Raw genomic sequence first — 19,889 nt, 5'->3', positions numbered from 1 at the left:
GAAAACTGACTTGTATCACGGGTGATCTGCCTGCAAAACTCTGATTCCGTTCCAGTCTGGCTCAGCTCAGCAAATTTAGTAATTGGACATTTGAAAACGTAGAAAATCCAATGATATTGTTGTTTCCTGAACTGAGTGAACTCATGAACTGCATTTTACTTCATTTTCAGAGTTAATTGAGTTGAAATGGAATGAAGGCCAACCCTGCTAACCATGATCCTTCCCTGTAAAGTCTAGACCTTTCCCATCAAAACCCCAAGCCCCCAACCTTGTCTACAGTGCCTTCAGAAAGTATTCATACACCTTGATCACATTACATTCACATAACATTACATGAAAATATGTTTTTGGAACTCTTCCCGTGTTCACATGTGAAATTCATGTTGTTTTTGCGTAAACGCCCTGCAGTTCCACACTCAAGGTTCTTAATAATGCTCTAAAATGCACATGTACGATTGTGCATGTGTAATGTGTTGAAAACAATGTCACTAAAAACAGACACCCATTTATCATACCCCCCCCCCCCAATTTGTTTATGTATTTGTCTTAAATAATCTAAATTGTATTTTCCACACACTTTAGCGTTAGCAGTCCATCAGACCAATAGATGGCGCTGTTGCACTGTTGTAGCAGAAGAAACAGCAAGTTCTGGCCAAGCGCTCACCATTCTGCGGAATAAGGATCAGAACTTTACAGAGGTAAACTGTGTCTGTTCTTTTTACTATTACAGGTATGTAACAGAACTTCCAAACGTTCAAATATATACACAATATGTAATAACATGCTATTTAACAACTTTGTCAAGGTATTATCACGTTAGGAAATGTTTTGTTTTGGCTTTGTGTCGAACTGAGTGAGAGAAGAATGTGATTTACATTGAGTGTGAGTATATGTTAGCTTGATGCTAGCTGAGGTAAAAAACGATTTACGAGTCACAGAGACTATGTTCACTGAGTAGCTTACTGGATTTTGTCTAGGAGATTTTTTATAAAGAATCCATTTGTTAGGGATTTCTGAGTTGGTTTTACATGTTATTGGTTTTGTGTAAAATTGTGCTCACGAGCTGGTAAACTGGCCGAGCACGCTCAGTCTGGTAGACTTTTAGTGCATACAGTGAGAGAGAGACGATTTTCTGGAGGTGCCACTATCTTAAAGCTGAATGTATTGTTGTCAGTTTTTCTTGCAGGTAACCTGCTGTTCCTGGCTGTGGTCAGCCATTTTGGGGCGAAGCTGCACTGGCCCAGACTCATTGCTATGGGCTGTCTCCTCATGGCTGTAGGATCCTTCCTCACAGGCCTACCACACTTCTTCATGGGAAGGTAAAACACCTGAAATACTGGTTAAACTTGTGCTTGTAGAGATACTCCAATGCGGAGGATAGTTCGACTTTAGAAATAAATAAATGTATCCAGTTGTTGATTAATCTCAGTTAATTTAGAACTAAAGTCTTGCGTAATTGGTCAGCTGCTTGATTAAGTATTGGGGCCATACATGTTAAGAGAAGGGATTAAGAGATGCTATAACTGTGACGTGGTAAAGTTGGACCCAGGTGCAGAGAAGAGACCAGAATATGAAGCAGTGGTTCCAACCAGTGTCTCCACCCCTCAAGGGCCCACTTAACTGCCAAGAGCTCCCGGTTGCCTACATCGTAGTTGACACCCGCTGGCGAGAAAGGTGTATTGGTTGAAGTTTCTTGTCCTCCTCGTTCCGCTGTGAACTTACCGCACCAGCTCCGGTGTCCGAGGCGTCCACCTTTACCACAAAGGGGTGAGTAGGATTAGGATGAACGAGGATGGGTCCGGAGTTGAAATGTCCCTTGAGCTCTATGAATGCCCTGTCAGCCTCGGGATTCCAGCAAAAACCTGCTTGAGTGAGGTGGGACAGGGCTGTATGTTTTCCGGAGGGTTTTTGGAGAAGATCAGGATTCTGTCGAGGTAAACAAAGACAAACCCGTTCAACATATCCCTAAGAGTGTCATTGATCAATGCTTGAAAGACTGCTGTTGAGTTCGATATTCCAAAGGTCATGACTAAATACTCAGTGACCACTAGGGGTGTTTAAGGCAGTTTTCCACTCATCTCCCTCCCTGATTCTCACCAGATTTTAAGCGTTGCGGGGGTCCAGTTTTGAATTGGGCTCCCAATTCTTCACAAAACTCCCAACTCCACCCATAAGTAAATGAAAGCAGGTTTTATTGTTAGTCGCTTTGGATAAAAGCGTCTGATGAATGACATATTCTTTTTGTATATTCACTTACTTGCTATACAATGTAGAGAGAAAAAGGGTCAATTCAAGAGGGAGCTACGAAATTCAGGTCCAAATGTCGTATTCTTGGCCTGATGTCATTAGAAATGACATAGAATTAATCATTAGCTTTTTCTCTACAATATTATAACATTCATATACTTGTACTTGACAGTGTTAATAAAATAATAACGATCATTTGCTATGACCATTGCTAGTTTAGACTGCACCGCACTTGGTTGTATGTGTTCCGTATTTGGTGTTGTGAGGTTAAATTCTTAACTTTTCAACCATTTATGGTAGAGACATTGAGTTTAGACTATTGTTTTCTGACATAATGTTCTATTGATTGGGCATATTTGTAAACCTTGAATGAATTAATAATTTTATGGGTGTACACCCTATATATTTTTGGCTATTTTACCACCAGATGCTTTCCTATATCGTTGGTGTAAAATAAAATACAAATACCAAATAATGTGTTTTATAAAGTCACCAGCTAGGTTGGAAGAATGAGACAAACAAGGTGATTTTTTTTATTGTGTTTAACTCCTGAAAGTATAGTCTTTGCCACAGTGGGCTATAAACTATTTTGGAGGACATATTGACCAAATTCAGACAAGGAGGGCCACAGCCCACGGAAGAAAGCACTAATGGATCTACACTACCGGTCAAAAGTTTTAGAACACCTACTAATTCAAGGGTTTTTCTTTATTTTTACTATTTTCTACATTGAAGAAAAATAGTGAAGACATCAAAACGATGAAATAACACACACACTCTGATGTTACGGTTTGTTGTTGGTTTCTTTTTGTTTTGTAGGTTTCACATAAAGAAAGGTGTGGAACTCAGAGCACGCTGCGCCTTGGTCCGTCTCTACACACAGCCGTGACAGAAGATTCCACCACGACAGGACCAAGCAGCGTGCCCGGGAGGAGATGGCATCCTGGTCTTTGGAGGCGATCGAGGAGAGAATATCCTGGACTTGGGAGGAAGTCTTGGCAAGACACGAAAGGAAGCAGACCCAAGGAGAGAAGGGAGAACAGCAACGACGCCGGGGTTCGCGGCCACATGAAAGCCCAAAGAACAGGCCCAATTTTTTGGGGGGGTGGCACACGGGGTGGTCGGCGGAGCCGAGGAATGAGCCAGAGACCGTCAGAGAGTCAAAGGAGGAACTCGAAGAAAGATTCTGGAGGGAGGTGGTGGCGATGAGAGTGCTGCAGCGCGGGCGTGCTGAGGAGCGTGACACCAGTCTGGTGTCATCTGCACCGGTTTCACGCATCTGGCCTCCAATGCGCCTCCCCAGTCCGGTACGTCCTGTGTTTCCTCCACGCACTCGCCCTGAAGTGTGTGTCACCGTTCCGGTACAATTTGTGCCGGCTCTACGCACCAGGTCTCCAGTGCGCCTCCACAGTCTGGTAAGTCCTGTGCCTGCTCCCCGCATTCGCCCTGAAGAGCGTGTCACCAGTCCGGTGCAACCTGTGCCGGCTCCATACATCAAGCATGCAGTGCGCCTCCCCAGTCCGGTAAGAGTGTCTGGCCCAGTGCTCCGGTTGTCTGATAGATGTGGAGAGTTAACACCTTTAGTTGCTCCACCTTTTTGCTGTTCTTCCTGTCTTTAAGTTTGGTGTGGGTTTTTCTTTTGTTTGCCTCTTCTTGGGCAGATTTAGTGGGTCTCATGGTGGGTGTCTTTTAGGTCCCAGTTGTTGTTACTAGTCAACTTTCAGTGGACCCCCATAGTGTCTTTCAGAACCCCTCCTAAAACCTGTTTAGTTGTGGTTGTTGTCAATGACTCTTTGTTAGTTCCCTCTTCTGTTTGAGCAACATTTATGGTTTTCCTGCTGGCGAATATAACAAACAATGGAGTAAAACAAGCTTATATTTTGGGTTGGATGTTGCATCCAATTGTTAATATTTTAATCAAAGGCATTTCCTTAGAATGCTCATTAGTTTTTCAGTTGATAATTTTGTTTTTTATCCTCTTATGTTCATTGTTTATTAGTATTTTCCTGTGAAGCCATTGTGTTGCATCCATGTCTGAAATGTGCTGTATAAATAAAGCTTGATTTGATTTGAACATATTGTAAAACAAATGAACCCAATGACCAACCAATCAACAGACTCTTGCTAAACCAATGAACAAATATGTGCAAAAGAAACATATCTTGGTCCGTCTTAGTATGAAAAACAGTATAAATTCAGTATATCTCCCGCTATGTTAAAATAGTGCATGGTATGTACGTTTAGTATCACTTTTTAACCAACACATTTGTTGAAGATGAAAAATGTTGAAATCAACAATACATCAAAGGATTCAACTATTAAGCATTGAAACAAACAAATAGATCAAACACATCAATCCCACTTTTCCAGCCTGCTGAAGCCGTGGTGGAGTGGTAAACACCACCCCCGGCTCTACCGGGGGCTTGAGGTGATCTCCCACAGCTCTAATTATTTCAGGTTCTGTGGCCTTGCCGTTCCATTTCTTGACTGCCCCTGCAACACAGAAACACATTTAGTCATATTATATAAAACACAAAGTAATGGATTTGGAACATCTATGGCCTCAGTTACACCTGGCACCTAAATGTGACTTCTGTCATCTGATCACTCCAAGCTGCATTAGGTCTGGATGCACAAAAGTCACAATGTGTTCACATTAGGTTTAGATCTGCCAGGATGTGTGTTCGGAATTTGAGTCAGGCCACAGAATATGCATAAGCAATGTAAAGAGATGGGGTGAATGAGTGGGGAAAAGTACATTCTACACAAATGACCTTCATATTAACAATCAACAAATGTGTGTGCCTGAGGGGAAATTGACTTTCCTACTGACAAAATGGGTGAGAAATTACACCAAAACCAGTGGACAATTTGCACTGCTGCTGAAAAACATCTCCACAGCATGATGTTGCCACCACCATGCTTCACCGGGATGGTACCCATTTTCTCCAGACATGACACATGACATTCAGGCCAAAGAGTTGGTTTAATCAGACCAGAGAATCTTGTTTCTCAGGGTTAGAGTCCTTAAGGTGCCTTTTGGCAAACTCCAAGCGGTCTGTCATGTGCCTTTTACTGAGGAGTAGCTTCCGTCTGGTCTCTACCATAAAGACCTGATTGTTGGAGTGCTACAGAGATGATTGTCCTTCTGGAAGGTTCTCCCATCTCCACAGAGGAACTCTGGAGCTCTGTCAGAGTGACCATTGAGTTTTTGATCATCTCCCTGACCAAAGCCCTTCTCCCTCGATTGCTCAGTTTGGCCGGGCAGCTAGCTCTAGGAAGAGTCTTGGTGGTTCCAAACTTCCTCCATTTAACAATGATGGAGTCCACTGTGTTCTTGAGGACTTTCAATGCTGCAGACATTTTTTGGTAGCTTTCCCTAAAGCTGTGCCTCGACACTATCCTGTCTCAGTGCTCTAAGGACAATTCCTTTGACCTCATGGCTTGGTTTTTGCTCTGCCATGAACTGTGGGACCTTATATAGACAGGTGTGTGCCTGTCTAAATCATGTCCAATCAATTAAATTTACCCCAGGTGGACTCCAATCAAGTTGTAGAAACATCTCAAGGATGATCAATGGAAACAGGATGCACCTGAGCTCACTTTCGAGTCTCATAGCAAAGGGTCTGAACACTTAAGTAAATTTATTGGCAAAAATTTCTAAAAACCTGTTTTGGGTTTGTCATTGTGGGGTACTGTGATGTCATTGTGAGGTATTGTATGTAGATTGATGAGGGCAAAAAAAATTACAATTTTAGAATAAGGCTGTATTGTAACAAAATGTGGAAAAGGTGAAGGTGTCTGAATACTTTGCGAATGCACTATATATCGCTGGCAGAGTTTTCTACCGCTGGCAGAGGTTTCTTCCACTGGCAGAGTTTTCTACCATTGGCAGTTTTGTACACAGTCATGTGATACGTGTTATAGAAAAGTTCAATCTAAGGAGAGTACATGGGAGGCACTATACTGTGTGTCTGCAGGTGTGTATCTGGTAATTAAAAAAACACTGATACAGGTGCTCCTCCACCCTCTGGTGGGATGGATCATGTCTACAGAGAAACCTAGATTAAATTACTTAGATTTGTGTGTATTGGGTCTATGTTGTGAAATTGTTAGATATTACTTGTTAGATATTACTGCACTGTCGCAGCTAGAAACACAAGCATTTTGCTACACCTGCAATAATATCTGCTAAACATGTGTATGTGACCAATAAAATGTGATTCGATTCGATCCTATTTATCAAATGTGCTTTTGGCTGGGGTCAAAATGACTCCAAAGGATTTGAATTTGTTAAAAGTCCATTTTGATACAGAAACACTAAACCATGATTTAGATTTATAAAGAAAAAGTTAATTGACAAAGTCATGAAAAATTGGAAGAATTTAATAAACCACCTTTTGGCTATGATCAAAGATATGCCTCTGGGGTCAAAATGATCCATGTCAGAAGTATGGTTCAATGCAAATGTGTTTGGTGTAAAGTTTATTTAAATTTTTCACTCATTAAACACGAATCAATCAACACATGCTTCTCTTTGAACGACTTAATATAATATTCAACTTTTATGAAATAAATGAAAAATAAACGTTTGGTTCCTCAACTGCGTTGCCCACTCCAGTCAGCAGATGGCGATGTGCGTCTTTTAGGTTCAGGCGATGTTGCCAGTGGGACGAATAATCTAGTAGACGGGACGCTCCTTCAACAACAACAGCTAATCAGACACCTCGGTAGTTTTCTAGCAAACATAGCTCCAACATTCACGCTCTTTACACTGTTTTGGTGTATATTAGTCGCTGTGTATTAAACACACTTCTGTCGTATGTACTTGTTGGCCCGTTTAATTATATATGTACGTTGTTTGTCAGCTAGCTGGCTTAGAACTAGGCTAGTCGCTAATGCTAGCAAGCTAACATCCCCGACCATGAGTTCACTAAGTTACTCTCCTCCTGCTAAAGAAGAGGTGGTCTGCTGGACGGAGAAAGAAGTTCTCGTTAAAGAGGAAGAGGAAGCTGTCACACTACAAAAACAAGTAGAGGGTGAGGCTGTTACCGTGAAAGAAGAAGAGAAAGACGTTTCAGTGAACGAAAAGGAAGATGCGTTCAGAGTGAAAGAGGAGGAGGATGTTACAGTAAAAGAAGAGGAAGAGAAAGAGGAGGGGGATGCCGTTTTTGGAGTGAAAGAGGAGGAGATTACTGTCACATTGGAGGAAGAAGAGGAGGTTGGAGATTTGTTTAACACCAGTAAGTACCATCTCTGCAGTCGTTGAACCAATATGCATTAAAGGGCTTCTACACTTTAATGTTGTTCTGGAGGAATGGCTGAAGCTACACTGTAACGTGTAGAACATCAAGAGTGGACCATCAACAAAACGTTAACAATTGATCAGTTGATCATTGACAATGCCTGAAATACTGTAGTCCTCAATATGTCCTATTAGATTAGCCCAATATGTAGTCTTAAAGGGGCAATCAGCAGTTGTTACATCCATTTTGGGACTTATACATTAATGATATGTACCCATTGTTTCTTGAAGAATTCACTTATAAATGCCTCATGAGCTTAGTTCAACTGTCGTACCCCATCAGAACCCAAAATATAAGCTTTTTTTAATTCCAATGTTTGTCAGTAAATATTAACAAACACTGTATATCCTCAAAACATGGTTAAAGCTAGAATGTTGATATCATGGATGGTTGCATTTCTCCAGCCCCATCCCTCTGCTTTTTACCGAAATGGGCAGGGAGTATGCTTTGTTATTGTTTCTACTGCTGATTGCTGCCCCCATTACTCCTCAAGGTCCATGGACTGTATGTTATCTTCAGAGGTAGACTGGCTCTGGCAGGTAAAATAGTCAAATAATTCACCTAAATGTGAATCGATTCTCAATTGCGATACGTTTCTAGAAACATAAATTGCTGTACTTTCATATCACATCAAAATAATTTCACACAATACTTTCATATCACATCAAAATAGGTAACCAGTCGCGATGCCCCAAAAGGTTAACCAAATTAGTTTCTTGTCATTTCTCCTTCCTTCAGGCTTCTTTTTCTTCTTTGGACTTTATATGTCGGTTGGTAACCAACTTTAAGGTGTATTACCACCATCAACTGGACTGGAGAGTGGACCTCAGTTCATCTTTTAATCACCCACGTGTGTATATACCAAGACAGTCGTGAAGAGGACACAACAAAACATTTTCCCCCTCAGGAGACTGAAAAGATTTGGCATGGGTCCCCAGATCCTCAAAGGTAATACAGCTGCACCATTGAGAGCATCCTGACCGGTTGCATCACCGCCTGGTATGGCAACTGCTCGGCATCTGAACGTAAGGCGCTACATAGGGTAGTGCGAACGGCACAGTACATCACTGTGGCCAAGCTTCCTGCCATCCAGAAACTATTTAATAGGCGGTGTCAGAGGAAAGCCCACAAAATTGTCAGAGACTCCAGTCACCCAAGTCATAGTCTATTTTCTTTGCTACCGCACGGCAAACGGTACCGGAGCGCCAAGTCTAGGACCAATAGTCTCCTCAACAGCTTCTACCCCCAAGCCATAAGACTGCTGAACAATTCATTAAATCGCCACTGGACAATTTACATTGACCCCCCCCACCCCCCTCCCTTTTGTGCACTGCTACTACTCACTGGTTGTTTGTTACCTATGCATAGTCCCTACGCCCCCACCTTCATGTACAGATTACCTCAACTATCCTGTATCCCCGCACACTGACTCGGTACCGGTGCCCGCTGTATATAGCCTCGTTATTGTTATTGTCATTGTGTTACTTTTTATTATTACTTTTTATTTTAGTCTACTTGGTAAACATTTTCTTCTTCTTGAACTGCACTGTTGGTTAAGGGCTTATAAGTAAAGCATTTCACGGTAAAGTCTAAGTTGATGTCTTGACCGATTGGTAAAAAACAGTTTGTCATAAAACACAATTTATATATATATCTCTTTTTTTTTTAATGTTTCTGACACCCCTCCCCAGAGGTGTCTCATTATTGGGATTCATTGCTGATTCCTACCTGTAGCTCACTATGAGGTGTCTAGTGATACAGGTTAAGGGCCCTGTTGGAGATTGGTGGTTGGTAGCGGAGTCGAGGGAACAAGCAGGGTTGGACACGGCCATGTTATTACCCCACACACAGTCTCTGTGGTTCATATGAACCCCATTCCTGGGAATTAGATTTGATTACAAATTGCCCCTGTCTGTTTCCACAAAAGGGTTCTGTCTTTCCCATTCCCAGCTAGGTTACGAGGCACTTTGTTGCCAGTACCTATGACTGGTTGATAGGGGAAACCTCCATGCTTATTATAGAAAAAGTAATTAGGGGAAAACTATTTAATAAACTGAAATAAAATAACAAACCTGTTTGAAAAATGAAAACTATTGCAAAACTATCTTTGACTCCAAAACTAAAATAGCCTAAAATAATAACCAGCATGAATTATGTTTAGTTTGAAATTATTCAATCTTAACTTTGGGCAAAAATAGAATTATGTTTTAAATATTTTTTATGTGGTTTTAAAGCTTCTGAACCTGGTGACTGGTAAAGTCTGCAATGGGATGGCAATGTTTCAAATAGACCTAGCTTGTGTATCACTCACTTGCTATCACCAGAAATACTTTAAGAAATGATGATATTGGAAACTCCTTTCGATTCGTATTAACAGCTTAAGGAAAAGAACATTGGCATGAATTACCTTCTGTGAACAAGAAGCACCACATTATAAATATTTTCAAAGATGTGAGATAATTAACTTGTTCTCTGTAATATCGTATAGCTTTGTAATCATGACATTACGTATTTTTAAGGAAAATAGGCATGTTTCTCGACTCATACCCTGACTTTAAAATGGGATTTCGTGAGAATTAACTCAGGAACTGCGTGTCACAGCATGACAATGTGAACGTGGTTGTTCGACCGTCTCTTGGACGGGCGTTATATAGGCTTTAACCTATTTCTGGAATAGTTTTTATTTGAAAACGTTTTTGTTTACTTGCCTGCCTATTGAATTTGGAATGCACTGTACTGTTCATCTCTGAAACTCACTGAGATAATTCCTTTGTTACAGCAGTAGCAATACAGGGATATAACATCTACAGAAAAGACAGGAATGCTTATGGGGGAGGTGTTGCTGTATACAGTGCATTCGGAAAGTTTTCAGACCCTTTGACCTTTTCCACATTTTGTTACGTTAAAGCCTTATTCTAAAATGTATTAAATTATTTCCTCCCCCCCTTTTCGTTTAGCTAATTTATTTGGCACACCTGCATTTGGGGAGTTTCTCCCACCCTTCTCTGTAGATCCTCTCTAGCTCTGTCAAGTTGGATGGGGAACATCACTGCACAGCTATTTTCAGGTCTCTCCAGAGATGGTAGATCGGGCTCAAGTTCGGGCTCTGGCTATGTCACTCAAGGACATTCAGAAACTTCTACCGAAGCCACTCCTGCGTTGTCTTGGTTGTGCGCTTAAGGTCATTGTCCTGTTGGACGGTGAAACTTCACCCCCATTCTAAGGTCCTGAGCACTCTGGAGCAGGTCTTACATCAAGGATCTCTCTGCACTTTGCTCTGTTAATATTTCCCTGGATCCTGACTAGTCTCCCAGTCCCTGCTGCTGAAAAACATCCCCACAGTATCATGCTGCCACCACCATGCTTCACCGTAGGGATGGTGCCAGGTTTCCTCCAGACGTGACTCTTGGCATTCAGGCCAAAGAGTTCGATCTTGGTTTCATCAAGCCAGAGAATCTTGTTTCTCATGGTCTTAGAGTCTTAAGGGGCCTTTTGTCAAACTCCAAGCAGGCTGTCATGTGCCTTTTACTAAGTGGCTTCCGTCTGGCCACTCTACCATAAAGGTCTGATTGGTGGAGTGCTGCAGAGATGGTTGTCCTTCTGGAAGGTTCTCTCATCTCCACAGAGGAACTCTGGAGCTCTGTCAGAGTGACCATCAGGTTTTTGGTCACCTCCCTGACCAAGGCCCTTCTCCCCCAATCGTTCAGTTTGGCCAGGTGACCAGCTCTAGGAAGAGTATTCCATTTAAGAATGATGGAGGCCACTGTGTTCTTGGGGACATTCAATGCTGCAGAATTTGTTATGGTACCCTTCCCCAGATCTGTGCCTCGACACAATGCTGTCTCTGAGCTCTAAGGACAATTCCTTCGACCTCATTGCTTGGTTTTTGCTCTGACATGCACTGTCAACTCTGGGACCTTATATAGACAGGTGTGTGCCTTCCAAATCATATCCAATCAATTGAATTTACTACAGGTGGACTTCGAACAAGTTGTAGTTGCATCTCAAGGACATTTAATGGAAACAGGATGCAACTGAAAGCAATTTCGAGTCTCATAGCAAAGGGTCTGAATACTTATGTAAATAAGGTATTTCTGTTTTTTACCTGTTATCACTTTTTCATTATTGTGTGTAGATTAATGAGGATTCTATTTTTTTTAAATCCATTTTAAAATAAAGCTGTAACGTAACAAAATGTGGAAAACGGGGAGGGGTCTGAACTTCATGAATGAACTCGGTTTTATTTAATTTATTTAACTCCCATTCACGGCCGGTTGTGACACAGCCTGGACTCGAACCGGGGTGTCTGTAGTGACGCCTCAAGCACTGAGATGCAGTGTCTTAGACCGCTGCGCCACTCCGGAAAACCATAATCATGTTCTAGTGCTGTCCCCACCTAAAATAAATCAAGACCAAGAGTCGTCCGTTCTTTCTACCAATCGATTGGTTGAAATGTTATGTGTATTTTTCCATATATAGACACAACCTATGTGTTTTAATAAAATCAACTATATGGACGGAACTAGTCTGATGCTTTAAGCACGCTGTTTGATCAAATAATTAAGACACACAAATGACTCGAGGGAGCCAGAGATCAAGATAACCTAACCAGAAGGAGAAAAATTCTGCCGTTATGCTCCTGTCGTTTCCGGTAATGGACTACACCAGCGGTCTGCAACCTCCATTTGGAGTGCCAAGTTATCTTACCATTTCTACTGATCTGTGTGCCAGTTACGATTTTCATAGATACATTTTACTGGAACAGTTTAATTTAATTTATAATAATATCTCAAAATCATTGTCTGTGATTAATCTACATTCTATCTAAATCTAAATGAAAATTATACAAATCAAAAAGTAACTTTTATTGCCATTGCCAACTATGTAAAAATAGTCTACATGAAGTCAACAAATAAAAACATTGCAGCCTGCAGGTAGAAAGTATCCTCATAAAAATAAATATCCTATAAATCACATTTGCTGCACATGGCCTGTCTACAACGAACTTGAAACATTGTAGCTGTCGGCTATTTGTGCAAAGAAGAAGTAATCAGGTATTTTATGACATTTACACTGGATCAGAGCATTACATTTTTCCCTTTTATGCCGAGTGGTTATCGAAAGGGTGGGAGCTGGCAATATTTTGCGAAAATACTTTGAGGAACTATTGTCATTCGCAATTGATTTTGATTAGACTTTGTTTACTTGCTGTTGGAGGTGAAGAAAATTACTTTGAGAAGCTCCACAACTCATTAGTGGTGGTGCGTTAAGACAATCAGAAATATTATCAGACATTCCCAAATGGGCACATTTATAGGCCTACATTTGCGCGCAGGCCAGTTAGACTAATCATACTGCTATCAAATCAAAATGTATTTGTCACGTGCGCCAAATACAACAGGTGTAGACCTTACAGTGAAATGCTGACTTACAGGCTCTAACCAACAGTGCAATTTCTAAGTTTAAAAAATGCACTCTACCTACGTAACATTTAGTTTCCTTATATTACGCTGGGAAAACAGTTTTCATGGGCACAGAAATACTAAATAATTTCAGAGTTTGCTAAATCCAATGGTTCTGAGTCACCTTAAATTTGTTGACAACACCCAACTGGATACTGTCATTAACGCAGTTCTTCAATAATTACACATAATTCTTAATACTGTAGCTGTTTTATTACAGTCACATGTTCAACTATCATCAGCTGATCCAGGAAATCATTTTCTGAATGACAGTCACATGACAAACATCATGACATGCAACAACAACCAAAGTGCTTCTTCATTCATTACTCTGGTAAAGACAGTTATGCCGTGCTCCATGTTGGATCCAACATCCCTAACAAATTGATGTTTATAATGTATTTTTGTCTGCTTGATTTACAGTAGGGTCTCGTTTGTCTGTTTGCACACAGAGATACTTAGCTCATAATGTGTAGAGAACTGTTCCTTGATGGATAGGCTATTGTACAACACACAGAGCTATTTTCCTTCATTCATGACATTTAGAATGACAACACATTACAGAGTACTCTAGTGGGATTATTGACTAAATTATCTGGTGATCAGGTTATGAAATGTCATGACAAAGACATTTTAGTTTCCATGTTTCACCTGAAATATTAAATTATATATATAGTCATAGGTCTATGTTGTTAGGCGAAGTTATGGGTCCTACAGTAGGTCTATGTTATAGTTATGGGTCCTACAGTAGGTCTATGTTGTTGTTAGTTGAAGTTATAGGTCCTACAGTAGGTCTATGTTGTTGTAAGGAGAAGTTATGTTAAACACTTAGTGGACAAACCCTCATTGTCAGGCTGATGGCAAAGCTAGTCAAATAGCATTTTAAGTGTTTTTTTTAAAAGTATTAAGCAGTTGATTTGCAACAGTAGCACAAAGATTATATTAAGCAGGACATTCAAATGAGGTTTACAGTTATAATCCAAAAGTAATGTGAAATGCACTCATAAGCAACCTGGAAATGGAGGCTATATTTGCTGTCAGCCTGTGACAAATCCCCTGAGTTTTCCCCCACAGTGGTGAATTAGTGAATAGACACAGAGCTTAATGTGAGTTTCCTTGAGTAGCACTCCTGATCTTGCGCTGTAATATTCAGAATACGTTGTTAAAAACTAAAATCTTGGCTCACCATTTTTGTTCCAGGGAGATATACTACATCCATAACTAGTAGTTTCCTCATTAGCAGATATACTACATCCATAACTAGTGGTTTCCTCATTACCAGATATACTACATCCATAACTAGTTGTTTCCTCATTACGAGATATACTACATCCATAACAAGTGGTTTCCTCATTACGAGATATACTACATCCATAACTAGTGGTTTCCTCATTAGCAGATATACTACATCCATAACTAGTGGTTTCCTCATTAGCAGATATACCACATCCATAACTAGTGGTTTCCTCATTACCAGATATACTACATCCATAACTAGTGGTTTCCTCATTACCAGATATACTACATCCATAATTATCGGTTGCCTCATTAGCAAGGGGGAGTTTCTGCAACCAGATATACTACATCCATAACTAGTGGTTTCCTCATTACCTGATATACTACATCCATAACTATCGCTTTCTTCATTAGCAAGGAGGAGTTTCTGCAACCAGATATACTACATCCATAACTAGTGGTTTTCTCATAAGCAGATATACTACATCCATAACTAGTGGTTTCCTCATTAGCAGATATACTACATCCATAACTAGTGGTTTCCTCATTAGCAGATATACTACATCCATAACTAGTGGTTTCCTCATTAGCAGATATACTACATCCATAACTTGTGGTTTCCTCATTACCAGATATACTACATCCATAACTAGTGGTTTCCTCTTTACCAGATATACTACATCCATAACTAGTGGTTTCCTCTTTACCAGATATACTACATCCATAACTAGTGGTTTCCTCTTTACCAGATATACTACATCCATAACTAGTGGTTTCCTCATTAGCAGATATACTACATCCATAACTAGTGGTTTCCTCATTACCAGATATACTCATCCATAACTAGTGGTTTCCTCATTACCAGATATACTACATCCATAACTAGTGGTTTCCTCATTACCAGATATACTACATCCATAACTAGTGGTTTCCTCATTAGCAGATATACTACATCCATAACTAGTGGTTTCCTCATTAGCAGGGAGGAGTTTCTGCAATCAAATTGTATGCGCTTTGCCCTCGTGCGCAATTTTGGCAAACACAGAAAGGGGCCTATATTGGAGACAAAAAAATGTATTTCTGGTTACTACTAATGTGAAAACAAGACAAAATATGAATGTTGCTAACTTGACTGTCTTAATTGTCAAATAATTTAACAGGCGTCAATTGTTGTACATGTATGGTATGCTCTGGGCGTCACCTTTTACTTCAAATAAACAGTGGATTTCTGCTGTTGTGGGCCTTAACCGTCTGTCTGACTTTGTCATTCACACAGGAGAGAGACGGGACAATCGTGGATCCTTTGTGGAGCCTCAACAACATGATGCTGACGAGGCAGAGAAAAGTCTCTCCACATCAGAACACCTCAAGAAACACCAGCAGAGACCCACAGGGAATAAGTCTCACCACTGCTCTGACTGTGGGAAAAGATTCAACTCTTCAGTAAAACTTAAAATACATCAAAGAATTCACACTGGAGAGAAACCTTTTGGCTGTGAGCAATGTGGGAAGAGTTTTAGTCGGCTACAAACCCTGAAATCACACCAGAGAATACACACTGGTGAGAAACCTTATAGCTGTAATCAGTGTGCGAAGAGTTTTACTCAGCTAAACAGCCTGATAGTACACCAGCGGACACACACAGGAGAAAAATCTTATAGCTGTAGTCAATGTGGGAGGAGTTTTTCTACATCTAGCTATCTAACTATACACCAGAGAACACACACAGGAGAGAAACCATATAGCTGTAATCAATGTGGGAAGAGTTTTACTCAGCTAAACAGCCTGATAGTACACCAGCGGACACACACAGGAGAGAAACCTTTTGGCTGTGATCAATGTGGAAAGAGTTTTGGTACATCTGGCTGCCTGAATACACACCAGAGAACACACACAGGAGAGAAACCTTATACCTGTGATCAATGTGGAAAGAGTTTTGGTACATCTGGCTCCCTGAATACACATCAGAGAACACATACAGGAGAGAAGTCTTATAGCTGTAGTCAGTGTGGGAAGAGTTTTACTCAGCTAAATAGCCTGATAGTACACCAGCGGACACACTCAGGAGAGAAACCTTATAGCTGTGAACAATGTGGGAAGAGTTTTACTACATCTAGCCAGCTGACTATACACCAGAGAACACACACAGGAGAGAAATCTTATAGCTGTGATCAATGTGGGAAGAGTTTTACTACATCTAGCCAGCTGACTATACACCAGAGAACACACACAGGACATAATCTTTATAGTTGTACTCAATGTGCGAAGAGTTTTTCTACATCTAGCTATCTAACTATACACCAGAGAACACACACAGGAGAGAAACCATTTAGTTGTAATCAATGTGGGAGGAGTTTTACTTGGCTAAACAGCCTGGTATCACACCAGAGAACACACACAGGAGAGAAACCTCACAGCTGTAATCAATGTGGGAAGAGATACTCTGATAAAAGATCTCTGACTAAACATCAGAAAATACATTGAGTTGTTTCATGATATCAATGAAATAATGTAGAATGTTTTTAATATTGTGGAAGTATTTTATTAACGTCAATGTAGAATGTTTTAACATTGTAGTAGGAGATAAAATGTAAAATATGTACAAAATGTAGCTAGGTGTTTTCTACAAGTTGTCCTCTAACCAGTGATGTACACATTACTCCCAGATTCCGTGTAGCTTTTGAGCTGTTAGTTTTAACAGGACATGCAACCTCATCTCCCTCCTCTTGGCACAATTGATTTCAACATGATATCGATGAGTGATGACAAATAAGTATTGCTTTCCTTTGTTTAGCGACCCCTACATTTAAATGCATCACTCCAAAATGTAGCTGACTGTCTTCTGCAGGTTGTCCTCTAACCAGTGAGGTAAAATATATCTCCCATTTCCATGCTTTTTTAGTTGTGTTAGTTTCAACAGCACCTACAACCTGATCCCCCCCCCCCCCCCTAATTGATATCAGTGATTTATTGCTACTTGTCAAAACAACAGCGTTTTTGGTGCTTGTGCAGTTTATAAGGTGCTTTCAAAAATAAATACAAGTTATATGATTCTTGTGGCAGATGTTTTTATGTAAATAGCACATGTTATGTTTAGGTTTTCAATTAATCACAAACTTCTTCTGCATTTGGACAGGTTAAAACTGATATTGGGGGTATCCCACCTTGCAAAATGTCACTGAAAGTAAGATATGCCCAATGTACAATATAAGTTTGGTTTTAGTTGAAAATATATATTTTTTATTTCAACATACTTGCAGCCTATACACATGGACGCAGTATAATAAATTGATCTATAATCCATTTTATTAACAATCCTAATAAATTGAGTAATAAATATAGGATATATTTGTTGTCTTAAGGGGGAAGGTGTTACAGGCTTTGGTTTTTCCATTTATGTTTTGAGGTTGGACTTTAGCACTAGGGCGTACTGATTGGTGTCACCTCATTAGTCAGTATGTGTTACACCTGTGCTGGCTTGTCCATCTCGTTAGTGGGAAGGTGTTTCACCTGAGCTGGTCCAGGTTCTATTTAAGAGTGTCTGGCCCAGTGCTCCAGTTGTCTTGATAGATGTGGAGAGTCAACTGGAGAGTCAACACCTTTAGTTGTGCCACTTCCTGTCTTTTGGTGTGGGTTTGTCTTTTTTTGGCATTTCCTTAGGGTGCCCGTTAGTCTTCTGTTTGTTGTGTACTAAATATATATATAGATTTTTACTGTGAAGCCATTGTGTTGCATCCATGTCTGAAATGTGCTGTATAAATAAAGCTTGATTTGAGTTCAACCAATGATTGACCAATCAAGAGACTATTGGTCCCTTTTAGTATGAAAAACAGTTTCAATCCCACTTTTCCAGCCTGCTGAAGCCGTGGTGGAATGGTAAACACCACCCCCGGCTCTACCGGGGGCTTGAGGTGATCTCCCACAGCTCTAATTATTTCAGGTTCTGTGGCCTTGCCGTTCCATTTCTTGACTGCCCCTGCAACACAGAAACACATTTAGTCATATTATATAAAACACTCAAAGTAATGGATATGGAGCATCTACGGCCTCAGTTACACCTGGCACCTAAATGTGACTTCTGTCATCTGATCACTCCAAGCTGCATTAGGTTTGGATGCACAAAAGTCACAATGTGTTCACATTAGGTTTAGATCTGCCAGGATGGGCATTGTGTTCGGAATTTGAGTCAGGCCACCGAATATGCATAAGCAATGTAAAGAGATGGGGTGAATGAGTGGGGAAAAATACATTTGACACAAATTACCTTCATAACAAAGAACAAATGTGTGTGCCTGAGTGGAAATGTACTTTCATACAGCCAAAAGGGGTAAGAAATTACACCAATATATCAGTGGACAATTTGCACTAATGTAAATAAACATAGATGATGGAACATATTCCATTTTGCTGATGTGATGAACCACTAAGGGGACATAAATATTTACCATGTGTGACCTCTCACCTCTCTGGCTGTAGAAGTGTTCTTCCTAACCAGTCCTTCAACAGCTCTCTGACTGAGCTCCACCCTCACTGGGTCTTCAGAGGAGAGGAAGGCTGAGGAGGGATGGAAGGATGAATGGATCAGTCAGTCAATAAAGTGAGCTGCTGTCTAACAAAATCACTATTTTAGTAGTTCATTAAAGGGTTTATGACTGCTAAATACCAACTATCAATTACTTAGATCATGTATGTTCAGGTAGAGATACATCCTCGGGACGTCCCTAGCCCATTGAAGTTTAAAACATTTAAAATCGTTAAGGTAAGGGTTAAGGTTGGGGTTTAGGGTAGTGATGTCCCAAGGATCCCAGATAGCATTGACCATCATGCATTATTCTGTCTCTTTTACATAGCAGGTGTAAAAGAAACACAGACAAGACAAGTAGGCACGCAATGGATTATGGTAATTGTAGTTAATTACATTTCATGCGCTAAACTATGTTGAATATTGGCCTGTTGGAAACTACAACTCTCTAGTACATCACACAGTTCAGTCTGGATCTGATTTATCTCTAGAGAAACTACAACTCTCTACTACATCACACAGTTCAGTCTGGATCTGATTTATCTCTAGAGAAACTACAACTCTCTACTACATCACACAGTTCAGTCTGGATCTGATTTATCTCTAGAGAAACTACAACTCTCTACTACATCACACAGTTCAGTCTGGATCTGATTTATCTCTAGAGAAACTACAACTCTCTACTACATCACACAGTTCAGGCTGGGTCTGATTTAGCTCTAGACACTCGCTTGCTTGCCCCAATTCAGGGAACCGTTGATCTACTTCAGAGGAATTGTGTGGAAAGTGATTTCCTGTTGTTTTGACACCTCATTAGAAGACTAGAATAACTAGCTGTTGCTACAGAACGAGACGACCAATTCACAGTTAGTCTGCGTCTCGTTCTCCACACACGTACACATACCAAGATCAGGTGTTTTCTATATGCACAAGACAGTTTGATTATATAAGGCTTCTGAACTCCTTGTGTCATTGAGCTTTCGGCCTTCCACCTCAGAGTGTAGGGCTGACCAGCTACATTATTGCAATTCTTATCAAATAAAGGTTGATTGTTTGAAGAAATGACAAAGTCTCTCCAGATTGGTTAGAATTTCCACCACAATGTGCAGTAGGCTT

General features: G+C 40.5%; 1 protein-coding gene across 1 annotated transcript; it reads left to right on the top strand.

Moving 5' to 3' along the window:
* Positions 1–6,923: 6,923 nt before the first annotated feature.
* Positions 6,924–18,027, top strand: LOC129824357 (zinc finger protein OZF-like). The gene is made up of 2 exons (XM_055883947.1): positions 6,924–7,490; positions 15,528–18,027. Exons 1-2 carry the CDS (start codon positions 7,070–7,072, stop codon positions 16,733–16,735), a joined length of 1,629 nt encoding a protein of 542 aa, XP_055739922.1. The 5' UTR covers positions 6,924–7,069; the 3' UTR covers positions 16,736–18,027.
* Positions 18,028–19,889: the final 1,862 nt, after the last annotated feature.

Source organism: Salvelinus fontinalis, chromosome 26, assembly GCF_029448725.1.
Source record: "Salvelinus fontinalis isolate EN_2023a chromosome 26, ASM2944872v1, whole genome shotgun sequence".
Classification (NCBI taxonomy): Eukaryota; Metazoa; Chordata; class Actinopteri; order Salmoniformes; family Salmonidae; genus Salvelinus; species Salvelinus fontinalis.
The sequence above is the reverse complement of the archived record's forward strand: the minus strand, read 5'-3'. Positions and strand labels throughout refer to the sequence as shown.

What these genes read in the sequence shown, in the direction of transcription:
- LOC129824357 (XM_055883947.1), top strand. Translation starts at nt 7,070, where the DNA reads ATGTACTTGTTGGCCCGTTTAATTATATATGTACGTTGTTTGTCAGCT. An exon ending in TGGAGATTTGTTTAACACCA is followed by an intron (nt 7,491 to 15,527) that starts GTAAGTACCATC and finishes TCATTCACACAG; the next exon opens with GAGAGAGACGGGACAATCGT.